At 36.4% G+C, this 20,582-nt stretch overlaps 1 protein-coding gene and 1 pseudogene across 1 annotated transcript; one reads left to right on the plus strand and one right to left on the minus strand.

Annotated features, from left to right (window-relative positions):
* Positions 1 to 2,021: 2,021 nt before the first annotated feature.
* On the minus strand, positions 2,022 to 6,069 carry LOC138943861 (uncharacterized). The gene is made up of 4 exons (XM_070314792.1): positions 6,045 to 6,069; positions 5,411 to 5,754; positions 2,777 to 3,278; positions 2,022 to 2,332 (listed from the first exon to the last, which is right to left on the minus strand). The coding sequence occupies exons 1-4, from the start codon at positions 6,067 to 6,069 to the stop codon at positions 2,022 to 2,024; spliced, it is 1,182 nt and encodes a 393-aa protein (XP_070170893.1).
* Positions 6,070 to 11,727: 5,658 nt separating this feature from the next.
* Positions 11,728 to 18,811, plus strand: LOC138943864 (uncharacterized; annotated as a pseudogene).
* Positions 18,812 to 20,582: the final 1,771 nt, after the last annotated feature.

The raw sequence follows: 20,582 nt of genomic DNA on the forward strand, positions 1-20,582 counted from the left end.
TTTTATCCATTGCTACTGTGACATTTCCTTTATCAGCCCTCGAGAAAATGATATTCGGATTATCCTGCATAAATTTCTTAGTGATTATGGAAGCGTTAATTAAGATTATGTTTACTGATGAATTACGAGTTTTGGAATAAGAAAATTTATTTATTATCTGGAGAGATCTGTTTCTGAGTCGAATGTTAACAGAAAGTCTGCTAATATTATGTTCAACTTTTTTTATTAAATCGATGGTGGTTTTTTGTTTGTTAATATCCGGTAAACAAAAATTTTCACCTAACTGTAGAAGGCATTGTACTTCTTCTGGAATGATTGAATTCGAAAGATTAACAAACCATTTATTTTGTTTATCAAAAACAGATGTAATAGGAATATTGAAATTAGAGGGATCTAAGATAATTTCATAAAAGAAAGAAGAAGGAGAGGGATTATTGGTGAAGGAATAAATTTCTAAAGATGCTTCACTAGGATTGTTGGAATTAAAATTGAGGATTTCTTCTGATGATGTTATCCGTTGTGTGTTGTTGTGGACGGACCAAAAATATCTAATCGGGCTAATAAGGCTTTGAATAGACTTTAGATGTTTATTTAAGAAGATGCCGGATTACCGACAGAACGCGAATATTCTTTATTTTGCAAAATCTTTTTGTTGATTATAGATATCAACAAATCCTTTTCCACAATTAAGGAACACATAATAACGGAGTGCGGAGTTTAGCATTTCATATGAAAAGTTAAAAAAAATGAGAAAATTACAGTTTTGTTATCGGCTTCTGCGTCAACATTTACTTAATATAACAAATTTGTAATCTACACGTGCCTAATCAGTAAACTCCGCACTCGGCATTTCATCAAAGAGTATAAGTGAACTTAGAGAAGTGAGTTTAGAAGCTTCATAAAAAAAAATTTGCAAAATAAAATTTTCGTGCATATGTGTGTGTGCGAGAAGGAGGCTCAAGAGTAAAACAGAGCAGTAGATTAGTTGCGTGATGTCGCGATAGACGGAGTTGCAATCTTATGTGACAAGGACAAACACAATCGTACCATCTTTGTTTCTTTCATGCGTATGAGAATAATATACATGTACATACTAACATTATTGCAGTATCTTTTCTCTCTCGATCATACGCTCTGTCTCTTTCTAATCGCTCGCTCGCTATCTATTATGTATCGCGTATCGCTTAGCTTCATGCTTCTCGCATATTCATTTACGCGTTCACTCGCCATTCTCTCTCTCTCTCTCTCTCTCTCTCTTTCAGCTCGTTCATTATTATATTCTTTTATTCATTTATTCCCATTATTATATTTTTTTATTTGCTCAACTTTTATTCTTTCTATTCTCGTCTCCCTACATGATCAATTTATTTATTTATTTTTGTTTTATAAAGCATAAATGAGATACACAACAATAAGTTATTTTCTTTTTCTATTTAACTATAATTAAATACAACACATGTACATACAAAAATACACATAATTAACTAATTTTTCTATTTATAATACACAATATCTCATTTATATTCTATAAAATAAAGATGAATAAATTAATGATTAAACTAATAATTATTATTATATTGGAAGACGAGAATAAAAAGAATAAAAATTAAACAAATAAAAGAATATAATAATGGGAATGAATAAATACAATAAAGAACAAGCAGAAAAAGAGGAAAAGAGAGAGAGAAAGAGACAGAAAAAGAAACAAAAAGAAAGACAGAGAGAGAAAGAAACAAAAAATTTAAATAAATTAAATATATTTAAAAAAAACTTTATTTAAATTTTTTTTTATACATAGTGCGCGCGCGCGCGCGCGCGTGTGTGTGTGTGTGTGTGTGTGTGTGTGTGTGTGTGTGTGTGTGTGTGTGTGAACTTAATGTAAAACTTATAATCAAATTAAAATAAAACTTATACTTCTAATTATATTATAAAAATTAGATATAAAACTAAAAATAAAACTAAATTATAATATAACTGAATAGAACTAAAAATTAAAATAAAATTGAAAAAAAATGCAAAAATTAAAAAAAATGTCTGGATGGTGCGGTTGGGGGAGGCACGTATCCGGATCGTCCGGACGATGCCGGCACATGTCCGGGTGGTGCGGACGATGCGAGCACATATCCGGGTGGTGCGGACGACGCGGGCACATATCCGGATGGTGCGGATGATGCGTGCACATATCCGGGTGGTGCGGACGACGCGGGCACGTATCCGGGTGGTGCGGACAATGCGGACACATATCCGGGTAGTGCTGATGATGTGGACACATCCGAGTGGTGCGGACGATGCGGGCATATATCCGGGTGGTGCGGATGAGGCGGCCATGTATCTGGATGGTGCGGACAATGCGGGCGAATAACGCCGCATTTTATTATGTTTTTTTTTTGTTTTTGTTTATGGCCCGCCTCACTGCTTTATTGATACGCTGAAAAAAATATTAAAAGATTAATATTTCTACATGCATATATAACTACGGACATACATATCAATTTGTACACATATATTGATAATTCATTATATTTGTAGATTATTACTACTATATTAATCGCTTGGAGGTAGGAATTTGTGGTGAAGCGGCGAGGTTTTTGTCAATAAAGTCGATGGTTTTTATATCAAGACATTCTATATATATTTTCGTCAATTTACATGTGATTGCCGTGGCGAGAAAAATAATTGATGGGAACGTAACGTTGCTGGCCTCCTCGCTTCCGGGTTTGTGTCGCCTGATCTCGGCACTCGGCTGAGCGCCCGTGAGTCTGGGTCCCCTAAGTACCCTTAGCAGGGAGCTCCTCGGTTTGCGTCTCCACTGAGTGGGATACTGGAAGGGCCCAGGTCGGCAACCACCATGGTACCGGTCCGTCGGGTGACGATTCTCTTGGTTGTGGCGTCTTTGGTCGCCCGTGACTCTCGTTGGATGACGAGATGATTATGGGCGAAGTCGATCGTATCTTCGATGTTGCTCCCGTAGCAGGCGAAGGCTCTCGTCTGGGTGCCTCCTTGCTCCGTTGCCACGTGGGTCTCACGTCAGTACGCCCAAGGTGGGAGTTACGCCGCTGTACCTGGAGCCGCGGCTGATGAGCGCCGGAGATGATGCGTACAATTCTCGGCTTTGATGGTGGTGCGCCCGGCTGAGTCGAGAATACGCCGGAGCTGAGGCGCTTAGCGCCAGGCGAAGGCGAGGATGCGCCGGAGCAGGGGCGCTTGACGCCAGACGAAGGCAAGAATGCGTCTATCTTCCTCTTGGTCAAGAGGTGAAGAGGCGTCGGCCTAGTTCGCTGGCGTATGCCAATTTCTCCTACCAGAGGATAAATTTTCGTCTGGGTTTTCGTCTTGGCAGCCAGTTGTTTCTTCCTTGCGATAATTCTGTCGACTAGGCGTCGTGTCGATAGGAGTCGTAGCGTAAATGCGCTAATTACTGATTGATTCTTTCTTCCCCGGGGAGCCTGCTTATCTTTCCCGTGGGTCGACTTTGACCCTCGGAAAAGTATACCTGGCGTGTGACGCCTAGCGGAGGTGCCCGATACTAGGCGCCCGCGGCGTATATATCGCCGGAGCTGGGGCGCTTAACGCCAGGCGAAGGCGAGGATACGCCGAAGCAGGGGCGCTTGACGCCAGGCGAAGGCGAGAATGCGCCTATCTTCCTCTTGGTCAAGAGGTGAAGAGGCGTCGGCCTAGTTCGCTGGCGTATGCCAATTTCTCCTACCAGAGGATAAATTTTCGTCTGGGTTTTTGTCTTGGCAGCCAGTTGTTTCTTCCTTGCGATAATTCTGTCGACTAGGCGTCGTGTCGATAGGAGTCGTAGCGTAAATGCGCTAATTACTGATTGATTCTTTCTTCCCCGGGGAGCCTGCGTATCTTTCCCGTGGGTCGACTTTGACCCTCGGAAATGTATACCTGGCGTGTGACGCCTAGCGGAGGTGCCCGATACTAAGCGCCCGCGGCGTATATATCGCCGCCTGAGTGTCTTTCGACTTACGGGTAAGCAAGCTTGGCGCGCGCCGCGTGGCGGCGGCGCCCGTACTATCGGTGCGGCCGCTTGCCCGATTGTTCGTTTGTGCGATCGCCACAATATTATAATTACATACATCAATATATATATATATATATATTGATGTATGTAATTATAATATAATGAATTATCAATATATGTGTACAAATAATCGATGTCAATATAATATATATGTATATATATTGTTGTGCCTCCGAAGAGGCACGGTAGTTGGGATCGTTTGCCGGAAGGAATTTAGGAATTCGGGCTCCGCCCGAGAACTTCACTGTCTTTATTTGCTTAGAAATGACACCTTTGCATTTAAATAAATATATTAATATCTATTTTATTTGTGACTTGGCTTGATTACAATGTTCCCGCACTTTCGCTTCTTCGTGTATATTTCTGCCGACTGCGTGGCTATTTAATATTATAATAATTATTGATACTCGCTTTGACACTCGCGGCTGTTAGAGATATTGCTCGCGTAAAGGAATAAAGATTGCCCGTTTGGTAGTTATTGTGACTACTATTAATTAATGATCAAGATTGTCCGCGTAATATTAATGGTAAAGACTGCCCGCTGTTCGTTAGTGGTGGGCCTTTTTATTAACTCCCCTTGGCTTCCCGGGAGGGGGTCGTTTAGCAACAAGGCTGTGTGTCATGTCGCTTGATTTTGGCAATATCCGCATGCAAGCTAAGAAGTTCTAAGTAGGACTTCTTTGCTTGCACTTTCGCAATTTCTTTATTCCTTTTTATTTCGCCTTTAAGTAGGACTTCTACGTTGCATTTTCGCAATGTCCTTCTTCCGCTTGCCCTGATTTCCGCGTTTTCGCAATGAAATGATTGCACGGTCGCTCGGGCTTAGCACGTGGCTCGCGTTGTCAGCGCTTTGTTCGGTCAACGCTCGTAACGTGATCTGTATTCGCGTTACACGTTGAGCAATCATATAAAATAGTATGTATTTAGAATAATATATTTAATAATTCGTGTATAGCCTGTTCGGGCTATAACATTATATATATATATATATATATAATATTGACATCGATTGATACAATCAAATACATGTGTATATGAATGCGAGTATATATCTGATGTGATGCTAATAATGACGGCAATAATTAATCCGATAATACCGTTGTAAATCTTTTTCTTGGTTAGCCGCTACATAAAGGTAAATTTTTTTGTCTTGTTTTTAATTAATTGCGTACATGTATACATGTATGTAACTATGCAAAAACAACACAACAAATTTGTCTTTATGTAGCGGCTAACCAAGAAAAAGATTTACAACAGTATTAATTATTGCAGTCATTATTACCATCACATCAGATACATACTCGCATTTATATATATATGTATTTGGTCGATGTCAATATTATATATACATATATTTTTTGCCTAATTTTAACTAACCTTCCTTTCCTTGCGCTCCCTTTCGGAGAGGAATTGTCCTCTTTGGAACGGCGATGTCGCCGTCGTCGCCGTTGTCGCCGTCGCCGCCGTCGCCGTCGCCGTCGCCGTCGCCGTCGCCGCCGTCGCCGTCGCCGACGTCGCCGTCCCTGTCATGGCCCCGGCCGCCGTGGGCCCGGCCATCGTGGATACGGCACTCACCGCTCCGCCCGTCGCTGCCCTGGCTGTCGCCGTCGTCGCCGTCGCCGTCTTGGCCTCGGCCGCCGTGGGCCTGGGCGGCATCGTCGCTGTCGCCGTCCCCGATAATCCGGCAGCCCTATGGTCCGGCAGGCTAGTCGTACTTCGGGCTGAAAACAAAAAAAAATATATTAATATAATAAAGGAAATAAATAGTATATTCTCTCTTTACTTTGTGTCTCTTTATGTTTTATTTACAGAAGAATAAAAGAGAATATATAAGAGAAAAAGGAGAAGAAAAATATAGAAAAAGAATGTTTACATTATCAGTTTACATTATTGTAATTTATGTAGCGTTATATATGTATACACAATATATATGGATACACAAATTTCAATAATATATAACTCTAATAATGTTAATTAAATATATTTATAATAAGAAAAGTATTGTACTTACTTTGTCCCAGCTTTGTCGGCTTCATCTTCGTACGGTGGACGGTGCACGGTGGACGATCTCAAGACAAATAATGATGTTCGGGCCGATTCCGAGCACCTGCGCCGTTGCCACATGGCACAGTACCGAGAGAGAGAGAGAGAGAGAGAGAGAGAGAGAGAGAGAGAACGAATAAGGAGCAAGCGAGATAGCTAACATGAAAGAGTTCCGAAGTCTCGCTCGCAAGGCTCGCTTTATCTATAATCTGTCGCGTTATACAGGGTGTTAGAAAAGTCTGGAAACGGTCAAATATCTCGTAAACAATGTTTTCGTAAAATATAAATAATGTTTTTATGTATAAAATTAATTTAGCAATTATTTTATATTTAAAAAAAAAATTGCAGTACAGTACCTGCGCATATTAGCGCAGGTACATATCCGGATGGTGCGGACGATGCGGGGGGCACATATCCAGATGATGCGGATGATATAGGGACTATGGGGATTGTACGGGGGGGTATTATCTGCAGATAGCGGCGACTCACGCTTTACTCGGGATTCGAACCCAAGTGTATGCGGTAACAAATAAGCCTGCACTTACCACGTGCGGCTACTGATCGTACCGATATTTATTGTATCATTACTGTCATTTATGTTACACTTACATATGTACATAAATATGCATCAAATATGTATATATAGTAAATCATATCACACAAACTTTATGGTTTGTATAAAAGATTTGCTGTCTCTGCAGTGAAAATTTGAAAGCCTCATCCGATAGCTGTGACTTGTCCAAATAAATATTTTAAAATTATTATTTTCTTATTTTATATATCCAAAAATAATTATGATATTTTAATGAAATTTTGGCGATTAAAAATGACACGAAACACGACATAAATGGGATAATTTTTAGTCAATTATGTAATTAAAATTACGATTACTGATTTCATTAAAAATAATCCGATTTATGTCGTGTTTCGTGTCATTTTAATCGCAAAAATGTAATTAATCCATTACAATTATTTTCAGATATATAAAATGCGAAATACAAAAGTTTTATTTTCTATAATAAGATGACATATATACGTGAAAGATTACAGATGAAAGGAGTCGCGAGCGAGGCTTCGGAACTCTTTCATGTTTGTCATCTCACTTACTCCTTTATTCTTTCTCGCTCTCCAGTATCGGGGATCTATCAATATCGCGACAAGCATTTTTAATACATTCTTTCATATTTTATAGCGTAGTTGTGGTACATCTTGATATACGATTCCTTTAAGAAACACCCACAAAAAAAAATCTGAATATGTTAAATCTGGTGAATGGGCAGGCCACTGAACCGTTCCTCCTCGTCCTATCCACCTATTATTATAATCTCTATCTAATATTTTTCGAGCTTGACGTGAAAAGTGCGCTGTACTACCATCTTACTGAAACCACATACGCATTCTTAGTTCGTAAGGTAGTTCATCGAGTAGTAATTGTAGTTCTTGATCTAAAAAATCTCTATACTTTTGTCCATTCAAAGAAGTAAGGTCCATTTAATGTATCACCAATAATTCCGTACCATACGTTAATACTTCATGGCCGGTGATGTTCAACTTCTCGTAACCATCTTGGATTATCCATAGCCCAGTAATGCATGTTATGTTGATTGACTTCACCACAATTTGTGAAAGTTGATTCATCAGAAAATAAGACAGAAAGGAAAAAATTGTTACTTCTTTCTATTTTTCGTTGCGCCCAACGACAAAACGTCACTCGATTTTGAAAATCAGTACTTAGCTGTTGATGTAATGAGATGTGATACGGGTGGAATTTATTATGTTTAAGTATTCGCAAAACACTTCTTCGAGATATTCCAGTATTGCAAGAAATACTACGACAAGATACAATATTTGTAGATTCCTGGCTATTCCTGCTAATACGATAGTTTCATTATTTTCGCCAGTGACATTGCAGTCCTTGATCGTTTTCTTTCTTTTTCACGAACATCTTCATTTTTTGAAAATTGTTTCACAACACGATAAAATGAACAACGTAATGGAATATTTCTCTGAGGATATCGTAATGCGTATAAATTTTGTGCTTCATAAATGTTTCTTCGAGATTCACCATAAATAAAAATCATATTGTTGCATCACTGGATTATACCCGTCTCCGAGAGATCGTCTCTAAACGCGTTGCCAGGGAATTTGTTGTTAAACAACGGCGGTCATCTTGTGTGTGTTTTGAGTCGCCATCTTGATCTGGTAACGGATGTGAATCCGCGCGGACGTGTTTAAGATTATTAACGATATTCTCTGTTCTCTATTTCCGTGAATACGACGCAAAGTGTGAGTGCCGGTTGTGTCTTGCGTGATTCGATTTATCTCGATTCTGATCCGCGGACACAACAATATTAATTTTTTCTTCCAAAGTTAATCTTTCCATTTTAATTAAATAAATTGTTCTTACTTAAATAGTACGCTGTATACAAGAACGAAATGACTAGCGTAATACTTTCGTATTACATTATTTGCTTCTCAATAAGCAATTAAATAACTTAAGTCAATGACTTTGAAGACGCGCGTTGAATTATTATGTCAATAATTCCTTATCAAACGTACACAATAATGTTATTATTACACAACCTCTATATTTTGAACACCTATCGGATTTTCAAGATCATTCTGAGACTGCTGTTTTTGTAAATCGTCATCTAAGCATTACTGAACTAACTCTTCTATTCTTTCCTGATATTGCAATACTTCTACAAAATGCAATTTTACTTTATGAAACGATTCGGCATAAGTATCGCATTCATTTCTAAGATCCTCTAATTTTCGCTATGGTTGAAACATAAGTAATAATCAAAAGAAATAATTTTCTGGCTGTGTATTAACATCATATCTATAATGATTAATAAGATATCCACGCTGTTGCCGTTTAAGATAATAACCATTATCTATTTTATAATATTCAATATCCTCATCTTTTGGTTTGATTTTCGAGGTATTGTACCATTGTCTCATAGATATATTTTCTAGTTATAGACATATTTTCTAGTTTGTTGGGTCTATGTGGATAATGATTATTGCCCGAATCTTATTATCAAGAAACTTGGATGTTGATACTGGATCTCTAGCCACAATTACGCTAATACATAAGGAAGTATCATGCCATCCATTTAACTCACGAATATATTCACCTAAATCTTCCCATAACCACTCACTTGGACTTAATGTTAAAAACTAAGTCGCAGGTCCATAATGCTGCGTCATACAATTTAAATCGCTTCTCGGTTTACGCCAATATTGCTCTGTATTCTGAAGTGTGACAAATATTATATTCAAATTAGATTCCAACAATTCTTCCGACACTGCTTCTAAATATTCTGTAGCCGTATAACGAAGTCGCGGATTAATTACGTTCATTTTATGATAAATTCCACGACTTAATTGACAAATATTTACATTGTTCAATAAATAAAATTAATATTGTTGATTTAGTCTGTACTGTAGATATTTATATGTCAAACGACATTTAACAAATTCATGATCAAAAAGTTTGACTTACCTATTCTCATGTTGTCCGTTAATATACTAAAAGGATATAAATCTGTTACGTCCGAAATTACTCGAAAAAGGATAAGTCGATGGAAGAGCGTAACAACTATCTTAGTTATCCCGAAATCAGACGCTTTGTGGCGTAAGAGTCGGGTCGAACGAACTCTTAGGTCTGAAAGCCAGGTAAACGACCGTTCGAGTCGCTATTACGCTGTTTATTCAGACGTTCTCTCGGTGGTCCCTTTTCGGTCAGGGAATTTAATCTCTTTTACGCGGGATGGGACCTAGTGCGATCTTCGTACTGGGAACGAGAGAGGGGCTAAGAATTGTTTAATTAATTAAATAAAATATAAGTTTATTCATTAGAAAAATAAAAGGTTTGAATACATGATACATATATTTGTAGAAAGTGATAACATTTATCGTGTGAGTGTGAGTGTTTGTGTGTGATTGAGCTTATCGCTCCGCGGGTGTTACAATAGTACAGGGGACATCAGCCAGACTGACTTGGAAAAAGCTCTATCGTTAAGATTAGAATTCTGACTGGTAAATACACAATATTTTCTATTATTTTTCAAAAAAATAAAAACATAGTGTAAAAGTAGGTCAGTGAGGAAATGGGTTATTGAACGAAGAAGATATGGAGATCTTTAAATTGTGTTGATCTTGACGATGCTGCTTCCAAGTCAGGAAGCTCATCGATAAATTCTTGGATTGCTTTGTCTATGTAATCCAATTCAGGAGACTGAGGAGAGGGAGGGAGAGAATTATCGAGGATCACTGTTGAAAGTGAAGAGAATGATCGCAGGGAGGGGGGTAGATTTGGAGAAGGCAAGGAAGAATATTCAGGGGAGTAGGAGGGGGAAAAATAGGGAGGAGAACTTGGAGTAACGAGATCGCTAGAATGTCTGTAGGTGTTTGTGTAATCGTAATCGTGGTTGTTAATTCTATTAATTATTCTAACAATTCCATTTACTTTGATTAAATTGTTGTTGATTTTAGCGATATATTGGTTAGCTATCCTAATCGTTTTTGAGTCAGCTTGCGCCAACGCCCTCCGAGTCCTGCGATAAACTCGATGCACGTACTTGGTTCGTGAACGAAGTTGCTTGATTGAAATACGCAAGGTGATCTTTTTCACTATGGAAAATTATAAGTGATGATTCCTGGTTGGAATTTGCGTAAGGGAAAATTGCTTGGTAGCGACTTACTCTTTTTAAGTAGAGGACGGGCGGGCAGCTTAACTCGTAGATCGTCGTTCGTGGTCGAGAGAGATGCTGTTGAACAAGACGGGCCGAACTGATTCGTTAACCGGATGACTCTGATAAAAAACCGAGAGAGCGGAGTCTCGCGGGCTCCCTTTTTATAGTTCGTCGATTGGTCGGAGGTGAACATTTTCCGATGGACCTTTGCACACGTGATTTTGAGGTGAATAGCAAAGGTCTATGATTTCTATCGATGATGATGCGGTTATTTTGTTAGATATTTCGTAAGATGTTTTCATCGTCTCTTCGCTGTTTATTTGTTCTTTCACTGGAAAGTCTAAATATGGAATATCTATTGATCGGCTTAATTTCTTTTTGTTTTCTAGTAGTAGTAGAAATAGTAGTAATAAATAGTAGTTAGTAGTAATAATAGTTATAAAGTAGTAGCAGAAAAAAATATTTTATACCAGAGACGATATATTCGTCTGCTAGTTGCTTATAAAAAATTAAAAAATATCTTCTCCCAGAATGATTTGCATGTGCGTTCTGGTTTTTAAAAAAAGATATTTTATACCAGAGACGATATATTCGTCTGCTAGTTGCTTATAAAAAATATCTTCTCCCAGAATGATTTGCATGTGCGTTCTGGTTTTTTAAAAAAGATATTTTATACCAGAGAGCATCTATTCGTGAACTGGTTGTTTTTCACACCAGATACGGTTTATATGGTATATGTATCCTCTGGTTATTATAAAAAATAAGACATTTATGTTGTAAAACATTATCTATTGTATAATATAATATAGTTTTCAATTAGATATAGATTTATAAACAAGAGACTGCATTTATTTTTTAGAAATTTTACTTTTTTCTTGATTATATATAATGATATAATAACTGACCCATCTTATTTTTTTAACAATATTTTAACATTATTTTTTTTGCAGGCGACAGATGCTGAAGCTGGAGAGACAAGAGGAAAATGACTCCAGGAATAGCACGTTTAAGAATACTAACAACGAATCCATCGGTTATCAGAAATCGGTGGAATTATTATCCGATACGATGGATTCGAAAGTTAGTATCCAATCGTTAGTACCCACGATGCAATGCCTGGAGTTAAATTCAAATACAGGTACGTGTAGTAAAAATGTCGAATTTTGCGAAGATAACAATTATTTTGTTATCGGTAATGGCCCTCTGGATACAAATCGTATCCAGGAAAGCATGCCTCAAGGCCGTCGCATTGTCGATCTTTCTCATATGTGGAAAGAAATCCACAAAACATTTAATAACCACATGCGAGGAATAGAGTGCCGATTTGAAGATTGGAAACTCACCCACACTTCTGACAAAGGGTTAAAAACGCGTTTGTACTTCAAGTGCCAAATGTGCCATACTGAAGCCGACTTCTGGTCGGAACCCAAAGAGCAGAAAATAATGCACATTAATATAGCTGCTGTAACAGGAACTGTTACAGTAGGAATTGGTTATGCTCAGCTGAATGAGCAGTGTACAGCCATGAATATTCCTTGTATGACCGAGCCAAGGTACATAGAAAATAGAGAAAAGTTAGTGGATGCTTTTCAAAAAACAGCGATAGAAAGTATGAAAAAGGCTGGCGAAAAACAACTCGCTCTTGAGAGAAACGAAGTTATAAACGGTATTCCGTATATAACAGTTGTAGCGGATGGTAGTTAGATGAAGAGATCGTATGGCAATGCCTACAATTCTTCTTCCGGTATTGGAGCCATAATTGGTTACCGTACGAAAAAGATTCTCTTTCTTGGTGTCCGCAATAAATTTTGTGCAGTATGTGATATGGCAGAACGAAAAGGTATCGAATCAAAAGCTCACAAATGCTACAAAAATTTTAATCGTAACGAAAGCTCTACAAGGATGGAGAGCGATGCCATCGCGGAAGGTTTTAATTGTAGCCTCGAAATGCATGGGCTGATTTATAAAACAGTTATTGCCGACGGTGAGAGTAACGTTTATCAGACCATTATTGATAACAGACCATATAGTGAACAGATGGTCACAGTAAAAAAAAGTAGAATGCACAAATCATTTACTTCGCAATTTATGTAAAAAGCTCAAAGCTGTGGCAGAGATGACTCAGTCAAAAACGTAGGGGAGCGTGGCTTTACAGAATTGCGAAATGTTGTGAAAAACAACATGAAAAACATCAGAAAAGAAGTAGAAACAGCAGCCGAGCTACGAAGAAAAGATCAACAAACACCTCAACATTGTAAGGCTATGGAATTGCAGAAAGATATACACTACGCAAAAAAATTAAAGGGCCACTTTCTTCCTTCTATAAAAAAGGCAATTTTCAAGTGGCTGCAACTTCGTCGCATATAATCAGATTGAGATCAATAAAAAAGCGTTAGAAAGCTTGAAGTTTCTAGTTTTAGAATCTTTTAGTCAAGTTCAATTCTTTTCATTTGTTACGAAGTTACATTACGAAAAAGCAACGTCCGTCGATTAACTAAATTTTTCAAAAGTTTGTCAAAGAATGCCGAAGAAAAAAAAATTATAACACAATTTCGTTAATTGGATTTTAAAGAGCAGAGTTTTATCTTTAATTTGCTTTTTTAATGAATGTCCTATGATTTTTTTTCGCCGAGTTATTCACTACTGAAGTAAAATCGATCTATTGACTTTGAGCGTTCATAACTAGCGAAAAAATTATCGCACAATGATTATTAAAAAAGCAATTTAAAGAGAAGAGTCGGCACTTTAACATGCACTAATTGCTTTTTCAATTAATATTCATTGTTAAAGTGTAATCATTACTTGAAAATCAAGTAAAAATTGCACTTTTTCCCTTTTTCATTTAAATCAATACAACTTAATGAAAAAACGTTAACATTTTTATGAACTCTACAATTTTTACAAGTAAAAAATATCCCAATTACATGTGCAACCGGCCGAATCGTTAAGATTTTTTTTTCTCTATATCTCGAAGGCTTAAATCAAGTTTAAAATGAAAAATTCAATTACCGCCGGCATTTGCGTTATCCAAAGCGTACCACATGGAGGTTGCACGGTCGGATTTACGCTTATGTGTATGTGTGTGTGTGTGCGCGCGCGCGCGTGTGTTGTGTATGTGTGTGTGTTGTGTGTTGTGTGCGTGCGTGTGTGTGTCCGCGCACAAACAGAACGAGACCCCGCGATTCGTCACTCTCGCAGTATTTTATGACTCCAAACTCTCTGATGCGCATATGTATGTGTGTGTGTGTGTGTGTGTGTGTGTAATTAAATTTTTTTCAGAGTTAAAATCGTGTGTTGCCGCCTCTGTTTCAAATAACATCTTGCAAACGTTCTCGCATATTAATGTATCTTCGTATTTGTGCTTGCGGAAGGTTACGCCAAATTTGCTGGAATGTGTGCACTAATTCTTGTAATGTTCTGAAAATTGGATATTGTTTTCGTAATCGACGACTAATCATGTCCCAAACATGCTCTATTGGATTTAAGTCTGGGCTCGTTTAATACAGCAATATCATTTTCTCTTAAGATGCAATATAAACAAATGCTATCTTCTCTGATTTGTTTATCATTGTTAGCATTTACGAACTTCGGTTGCCAAATGTGCTACATCTGTAATATTGGCATTCTACGTCCCACGTTCCATAATGTGGCAGTACTGCTACCTCGATACGCCAACTTCAGCAATTTCAGCCAACTGTTTCTTATTGCTCGGCGTTACTTGAATGAGCAAACTGGCTATAAAAAAAGACGCTAATTTTTGTGATTTCCTTATCATTGTTATAGCAATTGGTACACCATTTTTTGATATTTCATTACTTTCTTAATTTCTTTGATTCTTTACTCGTTTACTGCAATAAATTACGATCTTTATTTCAAAGACTTTTAAATAATTTCTTCTTAGTTTTACGTACAATGCCGCGCCGACATTTAACGGAATTAGAGGTAGTACGTCTGATAACTCTTTTAGAAGAAGGTTACAGTCAAAGACAAGTCGCAAATTTAATAGGAGTAAGCTATTCCGTTGTTGGTCGTGCCTATTCTCGCTACCAGGAAACTGGTCAGTACCATCGACGTTCAGGACAAGGACGAAGGCGTGTTACTACTTCCAGAGAAGATAGAGTTATTGCTCGACACGCTCGTATAGATCCATTTGTCAATGCAAATGTAATTGCAAGCCGTTTTTACAATCATAGACGACAAGTTCCGCATCCAATTACTGCACAAACTGTCAGGAATCGATTAAAAGAAGCTCATCTGCGTTCGTTTCGTCCTTTATGTGTGCCTATGCTTAATAATCATCATCGCTGTACACGATTAGCGTATGCACGTCTTCACATAAGATGGAATCATAGGCAATGGAATAATGTTCTTTTTACGGATGAATCTCGATTCTATCTTTATGGAAACGACAGACGAGCACGTGTGGCGTCGTAGAGGCGGAAGAAATAATCAGGATTGCAATCTACCGGTTACGGCTTTTCATGGCGGTTCTGTAATGATTTTGGCGGGAATATCGCAACATTTACATACAACATTAGTTGTCATTTCATCACCTGCATTGACATCGAGACGATATATCGATGAAATTTTGCGTCCACGTGTTTTGCCAATACGTAATCGGATAGGAAATCGTTTTATACTGATGCAAGATAATGCACGTCCTCATACTGCAAACATCATGCGACGATTTTTAAGAAAAAATGATATTGCTGTATTAAACCATCCAGCAATGAGCCCAGACTTAAATCCAATAGAACATATTTGGAACATGATTGGTCGTCGATTACGAAGACAATATCCAATTTTAAGAACATTACAAGAATTAGCGCACGCACTCCAGCAAAGGCGTAACCTTCCGCAAGCACAGATACGAAGATGCATTAATATGCGAGAACGTTTGCAAGATGTTATTCGAAACAGAGGCGGCAACACATAATTTTAACTCTGTAAAAAATTTAATTACACAGCACATTTAATTGCACATACACACACACACACACACACACACACACACACACATATACATATGCGCATCAGAGAGTTTGGAATCATCAAATACTGCGAGAGTGACGAATCGCGGGGTCTCGTTCTGTTTGTGCGCGGACACACACACGCAAACACACACACACACACACATGCACGCACACAACACACAACACACACACATACACAACACACGCGCGCGCGCGCACACACACACACATACACATAAGCGTAAATCCGACCGTGCAACCTCCATGTGGTACGCTTTGGATAACGCAAATGCCGGCGGTAATTGAATTTTTCATTTTAAACTTGATTTAAGCCTTCGAGATATAGAGAAAAAAAAATCTTAACGATTCGGCCGGTTGCACATGTAATTGGGATATTTTTTACTTGTAAAAATTGTAGAGTTCATAAAAATGTTAACGTTTTTTCATTAAGTTGTATTGATTTAAATGAAAAAGGGAAAAAGTGCAATTTTTACTTGATTTTCAAGTAATGATTACACTTTAACAATGAATATTAATTGAAAAAGCAATTAGTGCATGTTAAAGTGCCGACTCTTCTCTTTAAATTGCTTTTTTAATAATCATTGTGCGATAATTTTTTCGCTAGTTATGAACGCTCAAAGTCAATAGATCGATTTTACTTCAGTAGTGAATAACTCGGCGAAAAAAAATCGTAGGACATTCATTAAAAAAGCAAATTAAAGATAAAACTCTGCTCTTTAAAATTCAATTAACGAAATTGTGCTATAATTTTTTTTTCTTCGGCATTCTTTGACAAACTTTTGAAAAATTTAGTTAATCGACGGACGTTGCTTTTTCGTAATGTAACTTCGTAACAAATGAAAAGAATTGAACTTGACTAAAAGATTCTAAAACTAGAAACTTCAAGCTTTCTAACGCTTTTTTATTGATCTCAATCTGATTATATGCGACAAAGTTGCAGCCACTTGAAAATTGCCTTTTTTGTAGAAGGATGAAAGTGGCCCTTTAATTTTTTTAGGTATTGAACATTCCTAGCCATGTTTTTGGCGAACATAAGCGATGCGAAGCACGCGGTATATGCGAAGAGAAGGATAATAAAACGAACAAAAATTATGTTCCATTGTTGAAAATACATGGCCTGTATCAAAAAATAGAAAGCGCTATCACATATCTAAGCGGTTATTCCGACAGCTTATTGCTGAATTTAACTAATAATCCTGCAGAATCATTTAATTCGATAATCTGCAAAGAAATTGGTGGAAAGCGCATTCATTTTGGTAAACGAGGCTCTTACAATGCCAGAGTTGCGGCAGCAGCTGTGAAATTTAATACGCAACAAGTACTTACAGAATTACATAAGAGCATGGATAAAACTGTTCCACCTATTGTTGAGAATGTAGAAAAGAATCGACAAAAAGATTGCGAAAACCATAGAATCTCGAGAAGTGCAAGGAAGGCAAACAAATTTCAAACGAGAGACGGGAACAGATTGTAATTATGGTCCGCAGTCTCAAAAACCAGATCTTCCATCTGATGTATTTGAGCAACTTCGGCAAAATCATTTAGAAAAGTTGTCCGAAAATGCAAGAAACTGGAAGAAAATTGAATTCGATACGAGGAACCAAAGTGACGCGGAATTATGATTATCATTGAGACGAGAAATGTTGACCGCATCCAATTTTGGAACTGTATGTCGCATGAGACCGACAACGTCTTGCGCAGCAACATTAAAAGCCATTTTATATCCTTCGTTTATTGATACCGCAGCCCTAAAATATGGTCGCGAAAACGAAAAAATAGCAAGAGACGAATTGGCTGAAAAATTAAATAAAGAAATAAAACGTTGCGGATTATTTATTGATACTGAAAATCCGTGCTTGGGTGCTTCTCCTGACGGAATTATTGACAAAAATGGTCTAGTGGAAATAAAATGTCCTGTATCAGCTGAGCATTTGACAGCAGAAACAGCTGTAGAAACATTACCTTCTTTGAAAGGTATCTTTGATAAAAAAGATCCACACAAAATGAATAGAAATTATCTATATTTTTATCAAGTTCAAGGTCAGTTGAACATAACACGGCGAGAATATTGTATTTTTGCTGTTTGGACTCCACAAAGCATGAAAATATTGCGCATTGATGCAGACAATATCTTTTGGAGAAATCAAATGCTACCTTACTTAACACGTTTCTATAACGAATGCATGCTTCCAGAAATCTTGGATAATCGTCATAATAGGCATATGCCAATCAGAAATCCAAGATATATTATAGAAGCTAAAGAAGAAGCAACAAAAAAAATAGTGACAATGAGTCGAACAAAGAAACGAAATATAGTAGAAAGCGAAAATGGCATACAAGAGAGCAAACAATTCAAACCGAACGTTTCGTTAATAGAAACAAAAATTACTGATACTGCTGATATTCCTCTGAATAAAGAGGAAGATGATAATAGCATTATCACAAGTTATTCTAGTAACGAGCGAGATATATCTGAAGACGATATAAAAAGAAATGAAAAACTGTTAAACACAATTGCTCATCTTTATTTGGTAAAGGATAATGTCTTGCGTATGACAAGTCAATTAAACGATGAATCGTTGGATCTATTTTTGCGTATCATAAGAGAAACTTCTCATTTCGAAACGCAAAGTGTGCTTTATTTAGAATACCTTCACATGATTAAAGCTAGTCGTAGTGATAATAGCTTACAAATAATTGAAGGGAATTGCAGTAATCATTGGAAATGTATTTTCTTTGACGGCACCAAACTTCGCGTATACGATAGTTTACCTGGCTGTACATACGATAAATTGGTCGCTAAAGAAAAAAATTATATACATCTTCGTTATCCAACAATAAGCTCAAGTGACATAATTTTTGAAAAGATTCAAACACAATCTGATGGTATATGTTGTGGAATTTTTGCTGTCGCCTTCGCCACGACTATAGCCTTAGGAGGCAATCCTTGCGTGGAAAAATACTCCAAAAATGTAAAATGCATTAGAGAACATTTTTATACAATTCTAGAAAGCAATAAACTCTCGCCTTTTCCAAAATAATAAAAAATAATTTTTTATTTAAAAAAATCTATGCTACAAATATAGACTTGAAAAATCTATATTTTACAACTGACCAGAAAAAGCGGCATCAATCTCGATTGCAAATTATAATCGGAGAGACGAAAAACATATTGGTTGCGTTCTCACGAGAATGGACGGGAAGGGGTCCATTCTATGTTTTAAATATTTAGAATATTGTAAAAATACATTACTCTGTTACAATCGAGACAAACAATGTATTGTAAATCTTTATTACAATACATAAACATTTACCTATACAATAAAAAAAAATATATATTATATATATATAATGTATATATTCTGTGTGTACATACACGCACATAATTTTGAAATAATACATTTTTATTTTTCGTTTATATCAATTGGAAAAAATAAACTGAATTAGATTGTAACTTATATAAAACTACATTATAATATTGAGAATATATAGGTATTATGCACACATATCTGCATGCGTCATATACATTTCTTATATTTATATACACGTATGCAAACATAAATAATACGTCTATATATATATATATATATATATATATATATATATATATATATATATATATATATACATTAGAATGTTTTAACGTTAATATTATTAATAAAATATATATATATATTTTATTAATAATATTAACGTTAAAACATTCTAATATTGTTTACTATTATTTTTACAACATTATAAATATGAATAAAATAATTTTTAAATATATTTTTTCCTTCATATAATCGCATTTTTCAAATGCGTATGAGCATACGATAGATTTAACTAAATAAAAAAAGAAATCTCGACAAACTGCGGGGATCCGAACTCTGATCTACGGCGTGAGAAACTGAATGCTTCCCATTTAACCACTTTATATCGTTAGAAATGAAATCAATTTAATCGTTACTTATCTTACATACTTGTATTGCTTCTTACGTTTTTAATACTTTTATTGCAAAGGTAATAAAAAGGGGGAAAATAATTTTTAATACAGATATATGTTATACATTACGTAGAAGGAAAAATATTTTTTATTATACGTAACATTTAACGAAGATAACACAAATATTATACAAAATAAGTTATTTTATACGTATAAGAATTATCTTAAAAAAATTATTTTGTTTTCTAGAATTGTTTTATCGAGATTTACTTTAATAATACATTTATATGCGGAACGTATTAGTGAATTTACAATTATGGATGTAGCACGGACTCACACCAAACGGTGGTTTACCATGCCATAGAAAGTGGACGTATCTATGTAATTCCAAACGGCTGTAAAATGGGCGTAGAGGCGCTGCTGTACGGGACCGAAAAGCTATCGTACAGAAAACGCCGAGATGGCCGCTCTCTCTGCTGGTAGTATAGTATCTTGCGCCATTTCAATAATCGTCTAACAAAGAACAGTAAAGTATCGATCAAGATCAGTGGTAATTGGTAATGAGAAAAATGGCAGTGGTATCAACGCAGAGTACTAAAAATAAGAAAATACAGGAAATGGACAAGAAAGGACAGAATAACATAAGTACATTAATAATAATATTTTCATAGTCTTTTTAATGATAAAAGCACAAACTTCTATATATTATATTCGATTTCAATAACGGCTGGACTGATTGAAATCTTACTAGGCTTAATTGATAGCTTGGGTATTAATTATATAACGAAAATATCTTTATTTTCACTCTACATATGTCGTGAACGGCCATATATATATATATATATATATATATATATATATATATCGTATGATGCAAAGTCACAATG

Source organism: Polyergus mexicanus, unplaced genomic scaffold (assembly GCF_030449975.1).
Source record: "Polyergus mexicanus isolate NDT 795.1 unplaced genomic scaffold, iyPolMexi1.0 SCAF_48, whole genome shotgun sequence".
In the NCBI taxonomy this organism is placed as follows: Eukaryota; Metazoa; Arthropoda; class Insecta; order Hymenoptera; family Formicidae; genus Polyergus; species Polyergus mexicanus.